This window comes from Hirundo rustica, chromosome 1, assembly GCF_015227805.2.
Source record: "Hirundo rustica isolate bHirRus1 chromosome 1, bHirRus1.pri.v3, whole genome shotgun sequence".
NCBI classification, from domain to species: Eukaryota; Metazoa; Chordata; class Aves; order Passeriformes; family Hirundinidae; genus Hirundo; species Hirundo rustica.
The window spans coordinates 52,083,033-52,105,461 of record NC_053450.1 but is presented as its reverse complement, the minus strand read 5'-3'; the positions used below and the strand labels follow the sequence as shown (position 1 = coordinate 52,105,461).

General features: G+C 42.7%; 1 protein-coding gene across 12 annotated transcripts in view; it reads right to left on the bottom strand.

Annotated features, from left to right (window-relative positions):
- Positions 1 to 5,630: 5,630 nt before the first annotated feature.
- The window catches only part of MTCL1 (microtubule crosslinking factor 1), a 127,712-nt gene continuing 110,913 nt past the window's right edge, over positions 5,631 to 22,429 (bottom strand). For 8 of the 12 annotated variants that reach the window (XM_058423597.1, XM_040057863.2, XM_040057892.2 and 5 more), the window contains 4 exons: positions 18,953 to 19,258; positions 16,627 to 16,658; positions 13,468 to 15,022; positions 5,631 to 6,878 (listed from right to left, as the gene is read on the bottom strand). In XM_058423597.1, coding sequence (XP_058279580.1) covers positions 6,669 to 6,878; positions 13,468 to 15,022; positions 16,627 to 16,658; positions 18,953 to 19,258 — 2,103 coding nt within the window. In that variant the 3' untranslated portion in view covers positions 5,631 to 6,668. Of the gene's footprint in view, positions 6,879 to 9,857; positions 9,916 to 13,467; positions 15,023 to 16,626; positions 16,659 to 18,952; positions 19,259 to 22,429 lie in introns of all 12 variants that reach the window. The other 4 variants (XM_040057911.2, XM_040057940.2, XM_040057949.2 and 1 more) reach the window with 2 other exon arrangements.

The following is a 22,429-nucleotide window of genomic DNA, read 5'->3' as shown; positions in this document are numbered from 1 at the left end:
GCCTAACCTGAAGAACCAGCACCACAAGAATATCCTGTGATTGCACTGGGATGATTTCAGGGTAACTAGCTCCTATGGGAGAAACCAGAAACCCTGGTAGGGGACTAGCTAAATAAACCAGTTCTGGGTCTGGGAGCTGGCAGGGGCTAAGTGGTGCATGTGAGAGAGGGTCCATAGTGAGTGGAGCTTCTCCCAGCTCTTCATGGAGGATTGATGCTGGTCAGGGTGGCTGCTGGTCACCTAAACCAGACCTGCTGACCAAGAGTTCAGGCAGATTCTTCTAAGTGGGGAAATTCTAAGTGCTAAAGTATTTAGCTCTGGGGTAGGAAGGTGCACTAATTCTTTGCTGAGTAAAAGCAAGCCACATACCTGAGGAGGTGTTATCCCATACTGCTGCAATTTGTGAAATTTTTGCCTCTGTCCTTTTCTGTTGTGAAAAATGTTGCACAGTTCAGGGAATAATGTCCCACCATGTCTTCTCCACTGTGTGTCACTGTGTTCTTCAGGACTCATGGCCTGGCAAGTCAGTCTGTCCTGCTGAAGACTCCGGGGCTTTCTGGGAAAAGCACAGCACAGTGCAGCTCATCAGCTGGAGCTTCCCTGTCTCTCAAATGTGGACTGCTGCTGAGAGCTGCTGTCAGTGTTATAGACAGGCGAGGTTTGTCCCTTTGTGTGTCCTCCCATGAAAGTGATACCACTCAAGATTTCCTAAAGCCAAGGCACAGGTCTGGGGCTGGTCCCCAGGAGATCAGAATGAGACTCATTATTTACCAAACACAGTTCATGGCACTGGTTTCCAGGGGCTCTGTCTTTCCCAATTTCTTATTGCTGTTTTCCTTCCAACTATTTAATGGTCCTATTACTTAAAAACAACAACAACAACAACAACAACAACAACAAACAAACAAACAAAAAAAAACCAAACAAAAAAACCCCCAAAACCAACAAAACAAAACAAAAAACCCCCAAACTTTTGTTTAATATGGGTACACATCAGAATTTACTTGTAATACATCTAAGATGTCTGTGCAACATACTTAACTTACTTTTTCATGTGTACGTATTGAAGCAGAGGTGTTGTCAGAAGCATCACAGACTAAGAGGAACGCAGATAATTTGTGAAGCCTGGGCTTTGTTTTTTGTCTGAAATGTGATTTCCATGACAAACCACAGTGACATTGTAGGAAGAAAACTCCCTCTCAAAAGTCTTTGGTTTTCTCATGGAAATAGCTGTGACAAAATCATGGCCTTTATTGTTGTTCTTCTCATTCATATATGCAAAGTGGGTTTTTTTTTCAGTCCTGCCAATGCAGAGTGCAGAAAATGCGATGACGAACAACACAATACATGTCTTCTCTCAGACAACATCAGGAATTGAGGTTGTATTTTGAAGATTTACACACTAAAGCTGTAGTCAAAGATTTGTGATGAAAGTTCACCCAATGTCTTCAGTTGCTTGTCTCCTCCCTGAGCAGAAAATCAATGAGATTTATGTTCTAAATTGCTAAGCACTTAACACTGCAATTCTTAATAGCTAAAATGTATGGACTGCTCATCTTCCATATAAAAGTGAGAATTTTTTCGACCCCAGAATAATGCCCTATTCCATTATGGCAGGGCTTAATATTTTTGAGCCAGGCTGGTTCCAACCAACTCAGTGAGAAAGAGGTGCTTGCTGAGCAAAGCCTGTGGGATGAGCCTATCCATTTGCACTCAGCTCTGTCCTCTGCAGACTAATCCAGAGGGATCACAGTGGGAAAGAGGAGCAGGAGGAGGATTAGGAGAGTACCTGAGTCCATGACATTTTTGTGTGTAAGCATATTCTAAAGTCTTACTGTAGAAATTAAAAAAATACAATTACGGTATATAAAAAACCTCAAACCCCAAACAAATAACCTAGGGATTTAAAAGGGCAAAATAAAATTTGTTATTTGCTATTGTTGAGATTTAATAGGATTCACATTTCATAGCCTAACAGCATTCTTCCCTTTTAGTGCAGTATCTGCTTACGTTGCTCAGCCAGGCTTGTTGCCATCTAGAGACATATCAAACTCAATATCCAGACCATTTTCTTTCTTCTCCTCATTCAAATATCCATCTACTTGCAGCTACCAAGTACACTGATATTTTTTCTTTTTCTATGACCTTCTTTCCTCAGATCTCAATCTATCACCCTGGGCTACCTCGCCCTGTGCCCAAAAAGGGAACATTCTGCCACCCACCTCTTGACCTCCTGCAGCTCTAACCTGCAGGTAATGGCTGTCAAATCAGGGATATGGCTGCCAAACCAGGGACTTCTGAGGAGCTGCTTTGGGCCTGTGCAGCCCCAACTCCAGCTTTGCCTCCAAACAGTTGCTCAATATGGAACATCACCTTTCTTCAGGCCAGCTTCAGGATGAGAGTCTGCATTGACTTTGCTGAGCAGCCCATTGATCCCTCCTTCATTGGTGAGATCCTGCCCAAATCACCAAGTGCTCTCAGGATTTCTCATGCATTTTTTTCCAGAGGATGACAAGACTGGCCTCCAGAAAGTGTTTGTACACCAAAAAAAGAAGATCGAATAATGAGGCAAGTCCTAAATCTGCTGTGATAGGGAATAAAAAGTGTTTTTCAGCAGCAGATGCTAGTCTTTTATTCTAGAGACATCTACAGCAAGGCAGTACCATCTCTCACCCAAACCTAAAGGCACAATGTCTCATACTCCAGCATGATGGATAAGAGGATAACAGGGAAGGGAAGCAGACTTTGCTCAAAGCTATTAAACCACTCTGCAGAGCAGGCTGGGCTGTGTGGAGACTGAAGACATTAGCTGTCATTTTGTGTGAAAATTATATGTACTCAGCAGCTTAATAATACTCCAGCAGGTTGCAATTATTTACATATAATGAAGCCAAAACTGGGGAACAGGGAGTGAGCGAGAAATGGGATACCTCCGAAGAGACCATGGAGGAGCTTGGTGGTTCAGACACTCAGGAAGGGATCAGGGGAAAATGCATGCTTTGGAGTACTGTATGGTCATGGAGATTTCCTCTGTGCAGAAGAGGATGTGAAGGGAAAAGGGTAATGGGAAAGGATGGTCCAAGCCTGGTCATTTTCCAGGCACTGAGGAACAGTACGGGTGTGGTGTTGCCAGGCTGTCCAGTTTTGGGTATTTCCTTGTGAGCTTGTGTTGGTGAGTTAGTAGACCATACACCACTGATATATATCCACTGGTATGTATCCTTGTCTCCATGGCCTGTATAGTGGAGGGCAGCAGATGACTGTGAAGAGGGAGGAAGTAAAGTGGGAGAAAGGGGTGACTTCTCCTCCTCATGGTGCCCATGTGGACAGATCAGTGTTGTGACGTGAGTGACACCCCATCAGCCTGGGGTACTACAGCTGCCTCAAAAGCTGTATGGACTGAGAGGGATGCCACAGGTCACAGTCCTGCTCCTGATCCCCTCTGTATTACAGGAGTGAGCGATATCCCAAGGCCATTGTCTCTGGCACCACAAATCCCTTGGTGAAATCCACCTATTTCAGCCTTACCAAACAAAGCTGTGACAGATGTGTTCATATCCCCTTACACTAACTTGTGTGCTAATCTGTGAAGCTTGTCCTGCCCTGATTATTCATCAGGCAATAATTCAGATACCCCACAGACACTGAGCTGCAGACTTTCTAAAAAGGCTTTTCATTTTCTCTTAGAAGATTTTAAAAGGACTTCAGGTGGACTAGAGACTTGTCCTTTCTTTTTATGATTTATGTAAGTAATTATGGAGCATGATGGAATAATGTGAAGGGAGGGTAGGAATGTCCCAAACCCACCAGAAGCTATATTGGAAGAGAAAAACCCTGTCATGTCCAAAGAGCCAGTAAAAACTTGGGATATTTCTCGAGGTCACTGTATTCACTAATTAGACTAGAAAGAAGATTATGTTTAATTGATGTCATTCTTTTTAAGATTGCCCACAGAATCTCTGTTCGTGCTTAACCTTCTCCTTCTTGCTATTGCTTGCTCTCCCGCTTATTTCTGTGATTCCTGCTGTTTCAGAAGCACTTTACCTGTCAAGCCACAGGCAGCTGCTTATCCTCACAGATCTTCAGGATGGCCAGCAGCTACTTCTGCAAACTGGTGCATCCTTGACTTGAAAGACAAATATCATCCGGCATCAAAACAACAGATTAGTGCCCTGAATTTTCTGGTGCATCATTAAAAAAAAAAAAAAATTACAGATGTCACAAGAAACAGAACATCATTTTTACTTGCTGGTTGTCAGCATTGCTCTTCATTTGCAACTTCCAATTACTTCGTCAAGGAGAAATAAGAAAGCAGCACTCTCCCTCTTATCCCTGCAAAGCTTCTACTAGCAGTTTTTGAAAACAAACAAGGATTTTTCAGTTGTGGCTTAGTCTTCCCCAACAATCATTGTGACTCTTGCAGTTCACCTTCAAAACAGTTCTTGCATGTGCTCCTCCTTCCACTCCCAAACCAAAATTAGTGCAATAATTCGGCAATGTGTTGCAGGAGGAAGATTTTCAAGCAAACAGGGTGGCCACCATAGAAAATTTTAGGCATTCAGACTTGGGGATTATGTTTAACTCATGAAAAAGGCTAGCAGTGAGGCTTTGAGACAGCTGAGAAGGCAGCTATCAGTAACATGTGCTGCTCCACACCGGTACTGGACACCCCTTGCTCTGAGTGTGGCACCAGAGAGCCATTAGAGAACAGTGCTGTTCTCTCACTGCCCATTTGGTAAGTGGCCGTTTTTGTAATGACGACCCACAGGTGGACATTTTGGCCCTGGGTCAATAGCCACAGCCCTAGCTGTGATGGGAGAAATCAGACCTAAATTGGCTGTGATTTGGGAGATGGGAGTTTGTTCTTATACAATAGCTGAATTCAGCTTCCTAGAAAGCAGGCTGTCACACAGCAGGATGGGATGTGAAGGGCTTATTTCTTGACAGAGCTAACCAGGAAGGCTTCTAGGGAGCCCAGATGGTGCTCTTCAACAAATGAGCCTCAGAAAACCTCAGCTAAGGAAACAGAATGGGAATGAGCCAGTTCAGCAATAGGATAACTAGTCAGAGCTGTTCTAGGGCTCCAGAGAAAGCATGTGGCCAAACAGATGGTCCTAGGCAAAGTAGCTTGAGAGGTTTCTACCTCTCAGAAGCGTGAATTCTTGGCTGCATTCACTTCTCATTGTTAGCCTTCAGTTTTAGAAAAAACCCTGTTTATTGGTTTCTGTGTGTAATGCAGGTGGTACATAAGCTTAGATTAATAATGGACCTGTCATATTTGTGGTGTTCCATTTGGCTGGCTGGTTTTCACTCCTATGAGTGAGAAAACAACAAGCCGTAGGGCCTCAGAGAAACTGAGAAGATGGGTCCTACAATCTGTTGTGAGTAGATGTTTTGTGGAGTTCAGGGAGGGAATTTAGGAACCTTCCCACGGTCTGATCCAGTGTTCACAGGAGTCTGTAGAGCACAGCATAATATTTGGTTTTGCTGTGATTTATTTCATATAAGGAAGCTTTTTTTGCTTCCTTTATGAATAAAGGAGGAGTTTGGGGGCTTTTACTTCCCCCAGTTAAATGAACCTGGGAAGTACCATCATAAAAAAAACATTATGAAGCACTCGAGCAGCTTGTAAATACTGAGGGTTTTATTTCCACTTCACATGGTGTCCAACAGACTCTTAAACAAGACCAGTTACAATTTAGTATGCCCAGAGATTTCCATGGTTTTTCCAAAACGAAGGAAGTTCTCAGTAAACGCTGTACATAGCCAGTTGAACTGCTAACAATAATTTAAAAACTCTTTTTTGTATAGTCAATGCAAGAATACCAACAATAAAAGTACAGTACAGGTAAATTCACAACAATATTACAGTGAAACAGATTGACTCACATTTATGTGATGGTACAGTAGCAGTATGTACATGCACTAAAGTGCGAGGACCCAGAGGCATGCAAGTCAAGTATTGTAGGTGTATTTTACAGCTAACTCTGTAAGACTTTCTGAGGCATCCTTTTCTTTTTTTTTTACACATTTACTTGTGTTTACCTGTATTCCCCTCCATCTCAATTAATTACAAGTCTAGTGAACGAGCTTAATGGCTTTCTTCACTACTTAAAAGGTATCGCTTCAGACAGTTGAAGCATCTTTAAGAACCTTACCTTTAAAAACCGATAACACTGACATTAAAATAGAATAAAATTAACTTAAGACCCTAGTTTTACATGAAATTAAAAAAACAAAACAAAACAACCCCAAATACCCAAAACTGAAAACGTAACAGTGCAAATATAACCAAAAGGCAGTCAGTATTTGGAGAGAGCGCGAGCACGTATTCAAATTCCCTTAGAACTTAATTTACATTTTATTTTAAATCTTACTTTATATCACTTTAACCCTTTTTTTTTTTGTTTCGTTTTTGTTAATATACTGTATGTAGAAAAGATGGAGACAAAAATAGTTTTCTCAGCTATGAAAAAAATTAAGTTATTACAGGCACATTAACTGTTTCATTCTAGAAACACCTCTGTTTCCCAGGTCGGACATTCAGCAGCTGTGTCTGAGAACATTCTTTGACCTCTCCAAGCGCTGACCTCCCTCCTTCGTGGCAGAGACGGCTGGCGGGCGACCTGGCGGAGGCGAGTGGTGGCGCGCCCTGTTCCCGTGCGGAGTCAGACCGGCTCGCCTCCCTGGCTGGGGGTCTCTGCCAGCAGCTCCTTGCTTCCGCACTCCTCTGAGGAAGTCAGGTCTCCGGTGGACTGCGACTGTGAGGCAGTAGGGGAATGTGAGGCCCATCGTGACGGTGGGCGCCGGTTCGCTGGTCTCTCTGGCCGGGAGAAGCGGGGTTGGAGGGACGGGGCTAGTGCAGAACAAGGCAGTTCCTTGGCAGCCAAGAGAGCAAAACAGCGGTTAGCCACTTGCATTAGAGACCCTCGGGATGCGCGAAGAATTAAGAAACAAAACCGTCAAACTAAAGCTAAGCAGGTGTCATGGCGCGGGACAAAAGCAAGCAGCGAACACCTGGCTGCGCGTGGGCTCCAGGTATCTGCACGTGTGTCCATGATTTATGGAACGGGTAAGGAGACAATGAAAGAAAGAGGGTGAGTTGGAGTAGCTGACAAACTTCCAATTGCTATTTCTCCTAGTGCTAGAAAGAGAAGAGCTGAAAAGTACATTTGCATAATAATTCAGGAAAATCCACTCTTCAATACCTTCAAGTGCTGGCCTGGCATAAAAAGGCCAGGTTTGGCATTTGCAAGAGGGGTGAAAAATCAGCCACTGCCTCCTTTTTTTCTCCTTCAGAATTCAGACTGACATGCAGGAGACTTCTTAGCACAGAATAAGGACTACAGGAGTAGTTATGATCTCCAGCTGGGTTAAAGATGAGGCTTACCTACAGATTTCATTTTCTGCATCACCACTTCTAACTGCCGGCTACTGAAGCCTGAATTACAGGATTCAGAAGTACTGTATGTTAAAAGCAACATTGACAGAAATGGAAGAAATTGGAAATTTTATTCCATCACCAAGCTTCCATTGTTTGTTCTGGCTTGGTTAGCTTGCCTTTGCAATTAGAAACAATCTGCAGTAGTGATTTTTCACCCTGGCAATAGGTTGGTAATGCCTCTAATATTCATGGACTTTGCTTAAAGTATAGGTGCACTTCCGGCCTTGCACTGAATGCTCCCTACGCCAAGGTGAGTGACTGTGGAAGCAAGTCTGTCTCATAGGGTCAAAGCCAAACTTCTGAATTGCATACTTCGTGATTTATAAAAGCAAATCAGAGCAGTTTGCCAACCTCTAGCAATGTGTACACCAAGCTGCAGTCACTGAAGTATTCAGGGGAGTTCAGTAAAAACCAAAGTCAGAATGCAAACCGGTGATAAATGAAGAGAGAGACCAAAAACGATACAATGCAAAGGAAAAGCTCTGCTCGGTAAGGCACAGGGATACCAAGGCAGCAGAGAAGCCAGGATTCAGCACACTGTTTCACATGGAGAAGGAGAAGAGTGACTAAGGGTGGAGAATATTGGAGTAGGTAACATGATGTGATTGACAGTGAACAAACAAGGTGATACGACACTGAACTTCTCAATTTCAGTGGAAGACCAAACATGAATGTCATAGGACAGAGAGAGACCAGTTTTGGAGACATAGAGCTGAGGTATGAGAAATGGTGCTGGTGACACCTGTTTTGGAGAGAGTGCATTGAGTGTTGCCTCGGTGAGTGAAGGGTCAACCCAGGTGCTTTTGGGCAGCATGCAGCCGATGGGGTGATCTACAGCTGCACACCAGTGCTTGAGAAGGACCTATGACCAGCTGCCCTCGGCACTTGAAGAGCATCTCAGCCTGCACCCGCTCCTCTCTGCATCCTCAGCCCCCGCCCCATCTCTGTGCCATAAACTTCACAACCATTGCTAAAACAGCAGGAAGGCTGAAATACAAATTGGTGCTAACAAAAAAACATTGACTGTGTGTCCTTACTTCACCTTATCCCATTGTGCCTGGGGCAGCATATGGTCTGTGAAAGCTGCCACTAGACTCAGATTTGTTAAGAGAAATCCATCTGCACAGCAGCAGTCTCGGGCAGCACAACACGGTGCATTGATGCTATGAGATTTGCGGGTTTTGTCTTAGCCTCTTTCAAAAAGGAGGCTTAAAATGATATCTTTATGGTGCTGCTTGCCTCTGGCTGCTTTATCCTAGTTTCAGAGCACTAAATCAGAGCTAGCACAGCGATAGCAAAATTTATTTCCACTGCTGCCTCCCAGTTCAAAAGCCTCTCTCCAGCATGCTGGCAGATGTTGGTCAGCTTTCACCAAACAGCAAGGTTAAGCTCATCTTATCTGTGATGTACACATGACCAGCACCACACAAGGCTGTGTTGGTGATGGATGTTGCTACAGGGCCAAAAGTGCCTGGCAGCATAATCTTAAAAAGTGCCGGCTGCTGAGTCAGTCACCCCCACCAGCAGCATGGAAATCCAGCCATGACAAGGAAATTCTGCAGAATGGTTTGTAAAAAACCCTTTCCCCTTTACATGTAGCTGTTATAGCTAGAAATATTTTTTTTTTTAAATAAAAAACCTGTGGGTAATTTAGTTTGGTCGTTGTTCAGAGGTGTGGGTGGACAGGCAGCACTTCCTAGCCTGAACACTGAAGATGGGAAAGGTGATTTCAGCTTCAGTTTCTAGCTATTTCCTAAAACCGTCAGCCACCATGGCTATGCCTATATTAATAAATAAAGAAAACAGTTTTCTCCTTTATCTGAGGCAGAATGGATGGTCACAGCTTATGTCTGCACAGTGTCTTCCCTCTACTGTGGCAGCCACAGGCACTGGACAGAACTGGGCCCAGAACTGCTTAATGAGCAAAGCTGATTTTAGCCTTTAGCCACAGGCTGGTGCTGAAGCCCCTTTCCCAGCCCTCTCCACCTGCTGCTGTAGCCAGGGCTGGAGGGAAGGTGTTCTGGGGCAGCCAGAAGCCCTGAGCAGTGCTGTGCATTTGTAAAAAAAAAAGAAAAAAAAAAAGCTTGTCATAAATCTGAATCCCTCCCCAACATTTTTGCATGCCTTTGTGTTGGTCTTAAATTTTGCCAATATTTAAAAGCTTAGCAAAAAACCCCAACAGCACAAATTTTGACTGAAGAGTGACCTCTTCACAACCTGTGCTGTTGCAGGACACGGGAGATGAGCTCCTGTCCTGAGCTATTCCTGATTGTCACATACAAAGGACTCCACAGGGATGTCAGATGCGTGCTGATACCTCTGCAGTTGTGGTCATTTATTCCCCTCTGTTAACCCACATGTTCAAGAATGACGGCTTTCGGAAAGCTCTGGAAACAAGGTAGAAAGGACTTACAGCAGTGAGGCAGGCAGGGTTAGAGTCCCCAGGGGGCAGTTAATAAGACAGTTTGGTTCTGGACAGAACAGACAGAAAAGAAAAAGAAAGCAGGTAGGTTGGAAAGAACTGTTTTAATTGATTTTTTTTTTTTTTTTTTTAGCGAAGATTTCATGTCAGCGAGGAAGAAGTCTCCTGATGTTACTACTCATTCAGATCATGTTACCGGTGTTATCACAGGGAAACTAATAACCAAAATAAAAGATAAGCCACTAGCAGAAGAAGACTTAGAAAGGAAGGAAGCAAACAAACCAACCTTTTACAATCCTAGCACAGTTTCAGAAGTAGACATAGCAATAAACAAATCAAACATTTCTACTCAGCAGAAAAGATATCTGTTATCCTTTACCAACCTTGATTTGGGCTAGGGAAAACCCACATTACTCTGAGAGGACTAAAGCTGTATTTCTTTTCCCCTTCATTTGATTTCAAAGGAGAGTTTCTGCTTAGGAAGTCTTTAACAAGCAAGAAAATAACTTTTATTTTTTGTTGCTTACACTTACATTGCTCAGGTTTCATGACAATCCTTTGCCTCACCTTTCTCCTTTTTTTCTCTTCAACAGTGATCCTGGATGGGAAACTCAAGCTTAACCAATAGCCCTTTAGTTCTGACAACACCTTCCCTGATTTTCAACATTCCCCCTCCGATGCTGAATGGTTCAAGCCTGTGGCAATTGCTTTGCTCTGGTGAGCAGAGGACTCAGCACATACTGTCTCAACTGTGGGTCTGTGTGGATGGTCCTTTCACAGTGTTGTCTCCAGAGAAGAGCCTGACTCCCAGTCCAGGACTGTTGTGTAACCTCCACAATCTAGACCCTTGCTAGTCTTAAAAGCAAAATGTTTGTAAAGCTCTTACCTTGTTAGTTAAGTAATGCTAATGTGAATTTTCAATAGTAAAATGTATAAATCCTATGATATGCAAGTAAGATAAATAGTGAATTAGCAGGAGAAGACACTAGTAGGCCACACTGTGTGGATATGAATTTGCTTGTATGCAGCTCTGAGCAAGTTGGAAAACACAAAGTTATTGCTACTCCGTATGCATATACACTCCCACGCACACACACATTTACATAAATAGATAAGTATATGAACTAGGTTTCATATTTGCAGCAGGAATATTGAAGGAAATTATGTACCTGAACAACTCAGAAGCTCAAATTAAGGAAAAGTCACCAACAGATGCTGCATGCAAGTTTAAAAGTCATTAATATGCCGTGGCTGCAGAACCCAGAAGGCGTTTGGTGGTAAGAAGGGCACTTGGCTTAGCCAGAAACCAACAGGTGAGAGGGAAGCAGAGCAGGGATCTACATGAGGGTGGAAGCATTGTGTCAGCGCTGCCCCAAGTACAAACCTGCCTCCTTCAAGATCATAATTCCCTGAACAGCTGTGTCTGGCTTCGTAAAAAATGTGCTAAGTGGAATTTTTACAAAGTGTAATTTGTGTGGTCAGGGTAATCCACAAATAACCCAAAGCACCTGCAGAGTCTAAACTTATTTGTGGGCATGTTTTTTCAGCAGTGAACCCACACTTCCCTTTAGTAATCTTCCAGAGCACCACCTCACTTAGGAAAAGCCAAGCTCACTGTGTGAATGCCAACCAGTTTCCTTTTCAATCCACATTCCTGAGAAATGCCAGGATCAGAAATGCCAAAGAACAAAACCTGTGCATCTGAACTACAGTCGTAACAGCCGTGTAGGAGTTGCAAGGAGAAACAAGTCTTAGCTCTAGGGCTCATAACTCAAAAAATTCGGCAAGAGATACTGAGAATTCACAAAAAGGAGCAATTTTCCCCCAGTTTGATGGTCAATGAGTTTTTGCTAAATAGCATTGACCCAAATCTCTCTGTGCATCAAACTCAGGTACAGTTGCTAGTTTGTGTTTTGCCAACAGAAATTTGTGATGATGCGGGATGACATCCATCTGCTTATATTTGAAATCTTATATTTGAGACAGTTAAAAGGTACAGGAGGAAATTAAGAGTTTCCAGGGATACCTTGAAGGCAAAGATGAATTGAACTTGTAAGAGCACAACACACTTCCTAATAAGGACCACTAGTGTATTCCCAGTATTTCAAACTGAGGACAAAATACAGAGATAGCTGGAAAAAGTCAAATAAATGAGGCTGCTTCCCACCTTTATTCACTCTGAGGTTTGTGCACAAAGATCATTTTCACTCTAGTATTTATAATGTGGTTTCTTTTTGTTTGTTTGTTTGTTTGTTTCTTAATGTAAAGACTTTCCTGCTTATATCTGTTTAAACTGCACATAAGGAATATATCCTTAGGTTTGGATTGTCTGGCAAAAAAGATCACATTCTCTGAGCAGTACCTACAAAAAAGGAACTGACTGTACATTGAGAACCACCCACTAGGGCAAGGCAAACTGCAGACCAAAGGTTTCAGCGCTCAGGTCCCCAGAAATACTTCACAGCAAAGGCTGAGTTTGAAAATGGGGTTTGAACCTTCCTTTTTGGGGTATCTGAGGCAGGGGTTGTAGGAGTCTGCTCAGCAAAGGCAAGGTGGGTGTATGGGGTGTGCAGGGGTCAAGGAGCTGCTTCCTTGGAGTCAGGGCTCACCCCAAGACTAAAGGGGCAGCACAGGGCAGAGAGAATGAGGAGCACTTGCCTCTGCCCTGGGGACTGTCACCAGCCAGCAGCACACACCCCTTTTCGTGGCTGTACCAGAATGGCAACACATGCGTGTAAGAGTTGGGCATAATTCAGCTTTGCTAGACTTCTTAACTGTAAGATTCTCAAGTGCTCTCAAAGGTTCATCAGAAACAGGAGGTTTAAATACTGGTCACTGAAATCTTTCATCCATCATTACACCTTCTTGTTTTGTTTGATTGCTGCTGCACCTGAGATTGACCCCCAACATCTGGGCACACTTGCTGAGACAGATGATGCCTTGTCACACTGTTGATGACAAAATATCAGCAAGGAATTCTTAAACACTAAATAGGTATGTGCCCGGATAAGTTGATTATATGTGTATTTTTTGCTTTTTGTTATTTTTGTGAGGCAGCAGCAGTCAGTACCAAACACCAGGCCATTCAATCACATTCACAGACCTGAGCCAAACTTAATCAGATACATTCAGAAAACGTATGCTGAAGGCCCTGAAGTTTTGCTCCAGAGTATTGTAGAGACTGGTTTTCACACAAACTTGTTAAGAACCATTCTTGTGTAGGAGAAACAATCTACCTTTCCAAACAATGTAAAAATTTACTCAAACCTAGTGTCCCTAGAGCATCTGTAACGTGTGGTGTATTTTGTGACAGAAAACCCTTATGCCAGCCATTCAGGGAACAATCATTTTTTAACCCATAAAGGATAAAACTCTTCTGATGCTTTCAAACCAAATAAGATGCCAGGATAGAAATTCAATTATTTCACGCATTCTTCAGTGACTAATCCAAAGTTCTCACGACTGGAAATTGCTAGTGGCACCAGAACAGGACTAGGATATTCACTGTAAATACTCACTAGGACTGCAAGAGATCTCATAATACATTTGCTCAAAGAAGAGTGCACTTAGCTATAGGAGGAAAAACAAGCAAACTCATTACCTCTATGGACCCTGGATCTACTTTGACAATTTCTCCTGTGCTGTTGTCATTGCTAAGATTTGGTGGGCTGTGTGAAGGTAGCCTTCTCTCTTCCTTTAAGGCGTGCTCCAAAAGTTTCTTATTCAAGATTCTGGCAGCATTTTCTGCAAGTGTGTACCCTGGAGGAGCAGATAAGTCCTGCCTAATACTTGTCACCTCAGTTCCTTCTTCCTTTTGCGTCTCTGTCCCCAGCCGGAGAGGACTGGGTGATCTGCCACGGGCATTTGTACATGGCTCCTGCAACGTGCCCAGTTCTGGTCTGGGTTCTGCTGACCTGGACCGGCTGCCAGATCTGGGGCATTTTTGGAAGGTCTCATGAAAGGTGGGGCTGTGGTCAATGATGTTGAACAAACTGGACAGGCCATCGTTGATAGTGGTGTGGACAGGACTCTCCCGTGTGGTAGTTGATCGAGCCCAGGCGGACTCACTGAATCCTTTCTGAGGTGTGCCAGGCAAAGTCCGGGTATTTGGCTGGTCTGATTTGGGAAGGACTTTTCTTTGCAGCTTTGGAGAGCCATATTTGGGGGAGCAACATGTGCGTTCAAACTTAGCCTGGACCTTTTCAATGACGGGGGTCACCTGCCTGCTTCTTAGGCTTCTGGATGGTGAAGAGACAGGCGTGGACCCCCCCTTTGGTGTCAGACACTTGTGTGGACTGCTGGTGATACTGCGCAGGGTTTCCGTCTGCAAGCCGACGCTGATGGTCTGGGTGGTCTGTGTCCCTGTGGTTCTCATGCCGTTGGTTTGGCACGCCGTGTCCTTGAACTGAGCCTCTGTGGAATTGGAGCGTATTGCATTCCGGACAGAGAAAGCGACCTCCTTCATGTCATCACTCATGTTCTTGGACATCTCCAAGCTGTGCAAGGGTGAGGCAAAGCCCACAGTAGTGCAAATAGGGCGCTCAATGGGATGAAGACCGTTCTCCAGAAAATCTTTATGATGTTTGGCCAGGTCACAAGACCACCTTCCGAACATGTCCGAGGAAGCACCTTTTGTCTCAGTGACGTTCCCCATAGCTTTGGTCACAGAAAAGAGGAAGTCTGGCTCAGCCTGGTTTTTCCCTTCACTGCCAGCTATCACTGAGTTATCGAACCTACGCACAACCGGTGGGCTGTGAAATACCCGAACTCCCATTTTGTCAGTTACACTGTGACTCCTCGTTGGCTGCTTCTGGCAGTGCTCCGGGCTGGTCATGGTGTTGGTGGTCATAGTGACACTGGTGGTGAGGTACCACGAGGATGCCTGGAATGGATCTGAAGCAGGATCATTCCCGGCTTTTCCAATTTCTGTCCTTTCTGCCCAGCCCTCTGCAGGCTTCTCAGATGCCCCACCATGGTTCCTAGTGTTACTGTAATCCCAGTTTTTGTTGAACTCCTCAATGTATTTCAGATCATCAGGAGACAAGGGAGGGGTTATATCATCTTTGCTGCCAGATGAAGGCAAATTTTTTTCTGGTAGAAATGGAGAAATATCCATCAGGCGCTGAAATTCGGACATGGAAGAAACAGACATTGCCCTGGAGAGAGGAACACGAGAGAGTAACTCATGTGCCTGGAAATTGTCACAGAGTAACTTATTTTCAGCAGCAAACTCTGGAAGACCAACTTGCACTATCTGCTTACATATAAAACCAATCATTGAATCATAGACTGACCTGACCTGGGAGGGACACACAAGGATCACCCAAGTCTAACCCTTGACCCTGCACAGGGTACCCCAAAAATGATGCCATATGCCTGAGAGAATCGTCTTAACACTTCCTGAACTCTGGTAGGCTTGATACCATGACCACTTCCCTGGGGAGCCTGCTCCAGTGCCCAAGTACCCTCCATGTGAAAAACATTTTTGTAGTTTTCCTTCCTTTAGCCCTTTCCTACATTTAAGCCCCATTTTATTATCTTTGAAATAGCTGTGAACACAAACATCTGTGATGTGCCATTAAAAGCACCAAGTGGTTTGCTAGAGGTTCTTAATTTACTGCTTTCCCATGGATTACTGCTTGGCAAATATCTGTAATGTGGAGCAGTAGGATGCATCTCAGAGTTGCACCATTCACAGGAAATGAGTGTTTGTGAAAGTAGAAGGCAAGTGTAGAGTATTTCTGACCTGCTGGGAAATCATCAAGTCCAGTCCCACTCCTGAAACTGCCCAGGCTGCACAGCTGGTGTGCAGTGATGTGGGACATCCAGCAGAAATGCTGCTACATTGAACTGGCTTGGTGAGTTGAGCTCACTGCCGAAATTTAACCAAAGGGAATCTCTAAGTGATAATGCTGAATTCTTGCCTGTCCCGCATTTCACAAATCATGGGCATTCAGATGAGTTATCCTACTGCTTTGTTTTAAGAAGAAAAAAAAAAAATCAAAATTTTTGAATGGGACTAAATAAAAATACAAATGAGTATAGTTATCAGAGTCAGCTCAGTGAGTAACTCAAGCTGGATGAGAAGTCAGCAAACAGTGATTTTCATGGATCAGTCATCCAGAAGATACAGCCAAGTCACACTGTGAGTTTTTAATCAAGAGCTCTAGCTGCAGTTTGGGTGCATCTCTGTTAGGAATTCAGGTGAGTACAGTTTCTAAATGGATCTCCTAGTCAGATGATCTGGTTTGCATCAGGACAGCAATCTCAGAAAGCACAGGCTTTGTTCCTTTGGGATGAAAATGAGCTAGAAGATGCTCTCCAGAAGCACAACTAATGCATTCTGGGGTTAGGTGGGTATTCAACCCATGGGATAAGACCAGAACCAGTCCAAAGCAAAATATTCCTGACATGTAGCAGCATATCGGGTCCTCAGCACCAAGTGTTTTCCTCTATATATTGATGTCTGCAGTGTGTACTGCGCTGCTTGCCAAGGCAGGCGTAGATTTCACTGTAAGCTGCAGCTTCATGCACTTTCATAGAGTTTGATCTTTGTGCATGACAGCTGAATGTGGTCCAAGTTAATCAGAGTAGAACAGAAGCATGTTAAGACAAATTAATCCCTGGGTAAATCCATTAATCAATTTTGCAGGCTGTTTAGGATGTGGCATGGCTATGTCCTGAGCCTGTGGCTTGGGTGCAGAGTTACAGCTCCAGCAGCTGAGTATTGGCCAGGCTTTCCCCTGTAAGTTTTACTCACCTTTGAAGATTTCCTTTGTGTGTTTCTTCCTCCTGAATGAAAACAGAAACAAGCAGGATAAGTTATTTGTGAAGATGTTGGTGACAGTAGTTTATGGCTATTTTGTCATTCTCTCCCCATTAGTTGCAGCAGATATGTTTGGCTCTAAAAAGTGTCTGATTTTCTCTCTGATATAAATTCTTAAAGTGCCAATGGAAATATTCTTCACTTCGTAAATAGGCAGGAGAGTGAGCAATCCCATCAGGATAACACACTGCATAGGTAAACCTGTATGCCAAATCTACAACAACCTTAAACTTTTTTTTTTTTTTTTTTTTTTTTTTTTTTTTTTTTTTTTTTTTTTTTTTTTTTTTTTTTTTTTTTTTTCCCATGCAATCACAAATAGATGTAGGCCAAAAAAGAGATTTTTCCACAATATATTGTTTTGGACTATATATTTTTGAGCGATTTTTTTTCTGTGGAGGTAATCTACTTTATGCTAGAGGCCTAGCTATGCTGAAATAAAAGATAAACAGAGTTTCTTTGACATAATATTTCATTACATGTTCTCTAGGAACCAACAAGCGGCACCAGTTGAAATTCCTTAAGCCTGATATATTTAATGTGTGGGAAAACTTGCTTGTTTCATAGACTGAATACCTACAGCTTGCTAACAGCATTAAGATGCTTTCATGGCAGTTATTTCCCTATGACAATTCCCATAATGAGTTTGGGGTTTTAAATAGGTACTTCTGAAGCATTTGTTGCACAGTTATTCTAAATGTTTACTTATATTTCTAGTAAACTACAGGGAATGCAAAATACAATTGGGGGAAAAAAAAGGAGCATTGGTACAGTACATATTTTATTTGACCTCATGAAATCAAGAACATTACCAAGAGTGCATTTCAAATTGGGACTGTTTAAAAACAGCACTGCTTAATTCAGCAAATACCTTTCCCAGGTCAGGGGAAAAACAATAGTAGCAAACTGATCCTCCTTGCGTTCACTGTGGCATAATTCTGGAATAACACTGGTGGCTTCACTGGAGCTACTGCAGAGTAAATCTGACCTAACTGAATGTATAATCAGGGTGAAGGCTGGATTGACTTCTACTGCAGTTAGTTCCAAAAAGAAAATATAGTGGAAGGTAGAGTCAACAAGCTGCAGTAGCCTCTGTGCATCCTCAGTTAAGCTATTCATTAAACTCCAATCAGACTCGCTTCAGCAAACCCTCTGAGAGAAAATTACTTTGGCCAGGTTTCCCTAAAACATGCTTGAAAGGAAAGAAGCTATGCAAATACCACCAAGGACAAACTTTACTGCCCACTCTTTTGTTAATGGTGGTAATATCTGAAAAACAGAAAAGGGAAGAGAGATTTTTTTTTTCTGAAGATCAGACTGAATTGGAAGGAATGGGAACAGCAATCAAAATTAAGCACAAAACTTAGTGCCCTGATAGTGTTACCAACGTTCTTTGCTCAGCACTTGGATATGTATTAAAAAAAAAAAAAGCTAAGAAATAATAAATATGGGATCCCACACTTCCAGCAATACACTTACGGCACTGAGGGAATCTAGGTGGAACTACAGCTATGCAAAAAGGACAGTCACAATTCTTGCTTCTCTTAGTCTTTTTTCTTCCTCTCAAAGAACTTGATTTCTCAGTCCTTTAGTTTTGTACCATCATCTGAGGACAGGGATGCTTGGTTTCATTCAGAAACAATGTAAACAAATTGTGAAGACCTGGAACTGATGAAAGTAAGCCTGCCATGGTAGACAACACAGACTTCATTCACCATTTCCTGTTGTCATCTTTTAGCACTGTGTTTTATATCTTTAAAGCTTTATAGAGTGACTTCAGAGTAGGTACTTTGCTGATGAATAACTTTATTTTTTAACATCTCATCTCACTTACTCATGCTGATCTGTTTAGAAGGCAACCATGGCAGAAGAATCAGAAGTGCCTCTCTACAGCCCTTACTGCTTTACTAACAAAGAAAAGCCCACATTTCTTCATAAATACGTATCTACTTACAACTGCAGAAGACTGAAGACCTTCTAAGACAATATATTGTGTCAAGTATAGTTCTCATACATAATATGAATGGCAACAAGATGAAGTAATCTTTGGGACCTTCAGGCTGGCTCTCAGTTTCTCAGGTGACTGACACTGGTCTAATCAGCTCATAACAAGGAATGAAAGCTTCTCCATACCAAATTCACTACTGGGTAACTGTAAGCAGTGCCTGTGACACAATATCTCACTTCCTACGGCAGGGAAGCTGCACTGATTCTGACAGAAGAGATAACATGACAGCATGATAAGATGTAGAAGAGCTCATACTTCTGTTAGTCCGGTCAAGAATTTCTCCCGCTCCAGCTGCCGAGAGCGACGCTCCTCAGGCTCGTCGGGGGAGTCGAGGGACAGCGATTCCAGGAAGAGGTTTTCCGTGGCGCTGCACCGGTCGCTCTCCTTCAGCTTGGACAGCGACCGCTCGTCAAACTGAATGGTGTCGGAATCAGAGTAGGACCTGGACCCCATGGGACGGGGCACGCGGAGGCTCCCCTGGGGCATAAACGGCCGACGGCTGCTCTCGTTCTGGTCACACATCAAACCGCCTCCTCTCCGCGGGCTGGCTTCTTTCTGGAGCTGGAGACAAGGCAGATTAAGAGGAACAGCAATTGCTTCTGCAGTGTGTGGCACTTGGCAGAACTCATCCTTCCCCAGGAGCAAGGCACCCATGCCCTGGGGATTACAGCCCTGCCCCAGGGGTGCACCTCCAAGGGACACTGGCCTTGCTCTACTGGTTGTCTCACAAAGGGAGACTTCCCTAGAACTTTGATGCTATTACCCGTGGGATTTTGAGTGACCAAATGTGTAGATGTACAGTTTTGATTATTTACATGTATATGTGTACATATATCCACACTGAGTATATATGTATATACAAAATAAGGCATTTGTCTGTTATCTGTTTTTTAAAGAAACAAATCAACACAGACTGTTATTTAAAATTAGAATCTGATGGAAGGGTGAGCAAATTGCTTCCTCCTCAAAACAAACACATTTTTCTTCTGGTCAGCGACACAAATATTGCGCTTTTACGTATATCACTTGTTTCCAGAGGTGGAAAATTATGCTTAACAAAAAAAAAAAAAAAGCTTTGTTTTATAAACAGCCTAGCCTGAATGCATGTCTGGAAAGTTGAGTACTTGTACAGAACAGCATTGTGAAAGGGATGAATTCGCCATGCAGATCATGTTCAAAGGAAATGTGTATTTCTAAAAGGGGCATCAAAGACATTAACTCTACACTTTTCAAAAACTAGTGAAGAGAGAATGAACCATTAGTGAAACTGCCAGTATTAAAATTAGATTATGTGATCAACTTCTTTTTTAACTGTAAATACAATAGGATAAGTAAGTGATAATTCAAACATGATAAATGACCGCAGGAATCTGCTAAGGACTCTGATGTTTTGCGAGAGCAGCATTTTAAGATTAGTGACAATAAACTGAAAATGCAAGTCATTCACTAGCGCCCTGGAAACTGAGAAATTACAAAACATATTAATTTTGCTGCTTGTGTTTGGAAATATAAACAGACATTGTATTGCTTAATTTAGACCAAACCATTTTAGCTCCCAAATGATTAAATTTACACTTGAGCTGAAAACAGTGAGATTTTTTTCTTGATTCAGGTCTACAAAATGGGAAATGCATCTCCAGTGTTTTGCTCATGGTATGCAAAACCCGAAACAGTTTTATTGAAATGAGGTGTCCTATAAAGGCAGGGGCTGGAAGGTATCTATAAGGAGATCCTGGAGGCTGTTCCTGAGAGTATGGGCAAGACTCAAAGGAAGGAGAAATAGTGATTACATGCTTTCTTTATAGATAGCTCCAATTGCAAGCCCTTCAGAGTTTTAGGGATCCTATAAGGACAAGGTTCTGGAAACCTTTATGAGAGAACAGTACTGATACTGCCTTTCCGTCTGAACCTCAGAGAGCTGACAGGAGAATTAAAGTGACAAATACTGCCCTAACCTTTCAAGAATGACTAACTTTTTTGAATCCCCATGTCTTTATACCTTTAAATACACAACTTTTCATACCGGTGATATTGTGGATTTAAATATTTGTCAGTGTTCTCTGTGCACAATTAGCTTTAGGAGTACAGAGGAGGGGAATTCTCTAAGGGAAAATGAAGTGACAGAGTACTTAAAAAGAAAAAACAGCAACTGTGAGCTCTGAAAAAAGTAGGTCATCATGTTTTTTCTATGAGAGCAGTACTCCCATCACCATCCAGAGTAAAGTATTTTATATATTTTATACATTGGTGTGACTTCCCCCTTATCATACATGTATTATTCAGGAGCTGTCTGAAAGCAGACTGGCATAAAGCACTAGAATGAAATTTGGCACACACACTTCTGCTATCTCTTAGACTTTGCTTCAAACACACACAGTGCTGTAGTCTCCTCATCCTCTGTGTATTGCCATACATGGAATACACACACCAAAACCCCAGGGAGCAGGACTTCAGAGATACACTAATTGTTTCCATATAAAGCAGGGCATGACTGCAATCTGAGAGGATATTCAACTAAAAACTTGCAAATATTTGGAAGCTTCTTGTCACACAGCGAAATGTTTGATTACAAGCAAAGATGGAGTTATGAAGTTTTGCAGGCAGATGGCCAAGATTTCAAATGCTATTTCTGGTCATCTACTCCTCTGAAATTAACTTGATATAATATTTTTCTTTTCCTTATTCATTGCCAATTCTGTCTACAACTCTGTTGGCACAGTAAATATATAGTTAAAGCCCAGAGATTTCAGAAACAACAAAAGGAATCAGTTCTAGCTGAGAGATATTTTGTAGGCTCTCCCAAGATAACACTGAGAGGTTATATCAGGTTTTAAGAGAATTAAAAGCTAAGTAACATTAACAGGGATTTCTCCATGGCTTCCTTCAATGTGGCCCATTCCCAGAGAAGTTCCTCAAGTTATTGAGGATATACCTAAAACCCCACAATTTATAAGGACAGGAAACAAACATCCAAAGAGGTACCAGTGACTCTTCAAAGAAAAGTTTCTGTCTTGTCCTTAGTATCTTGGAAAGTTTTCTGAGGGTTATTTAATTCCCCTTGTGCATGAAGAATCCATAGGAGGTAGTTTGGCCACTACAACCCAGGAGTTAGAAACCAGCCCAGTCAAGCCATGGAGAGCTAACTAAGCACCTTCTGCCACTGAACCCTGCAAACCAGGAACTTTGCATGATGAGCTTTGTTATAAGGCTCACGGGCTCTGATGGTTTTATCTTAGGAGATGAACATCTACTGGGTTGCATAATAAGGGCTAGCTCAAAAAGCTGCATGAAATAAACACAAACCCCCTCAGACATATAGGAGATTAAAAAAAATCCAGAATATAGTTTGTTGATATTATGAAATTTAGAAGCTCAAAAATAACCTTTCTTGGTCTATAAAACCTTCATGTTTGGCACTGCCCACTCAGACCTACACTTTTAGCATTGGTTTTAGAAATACCCACATGAGCACCTCTGTGGGTGTAACAGCCGCAGCTCAAACCAAGGTTTAGTCTTGTACTCATAATATTTCCAGCCTGGTGTCTTCTCTAACTTCTTGTTGCAGCCCTGACATGGGAACATGAGACACAGACAATGCATCCTTTTCAAAAACTGGTCATGAAGTTACACCGGGCTTTCAGTGATTTAAATGAGGCCACTCGGTGCTTTGCTCAAGTCTATTGCTCTCTAAAGAGCATGCACAAGTCTGGTGTGGTTCCATTTCTGATGTCC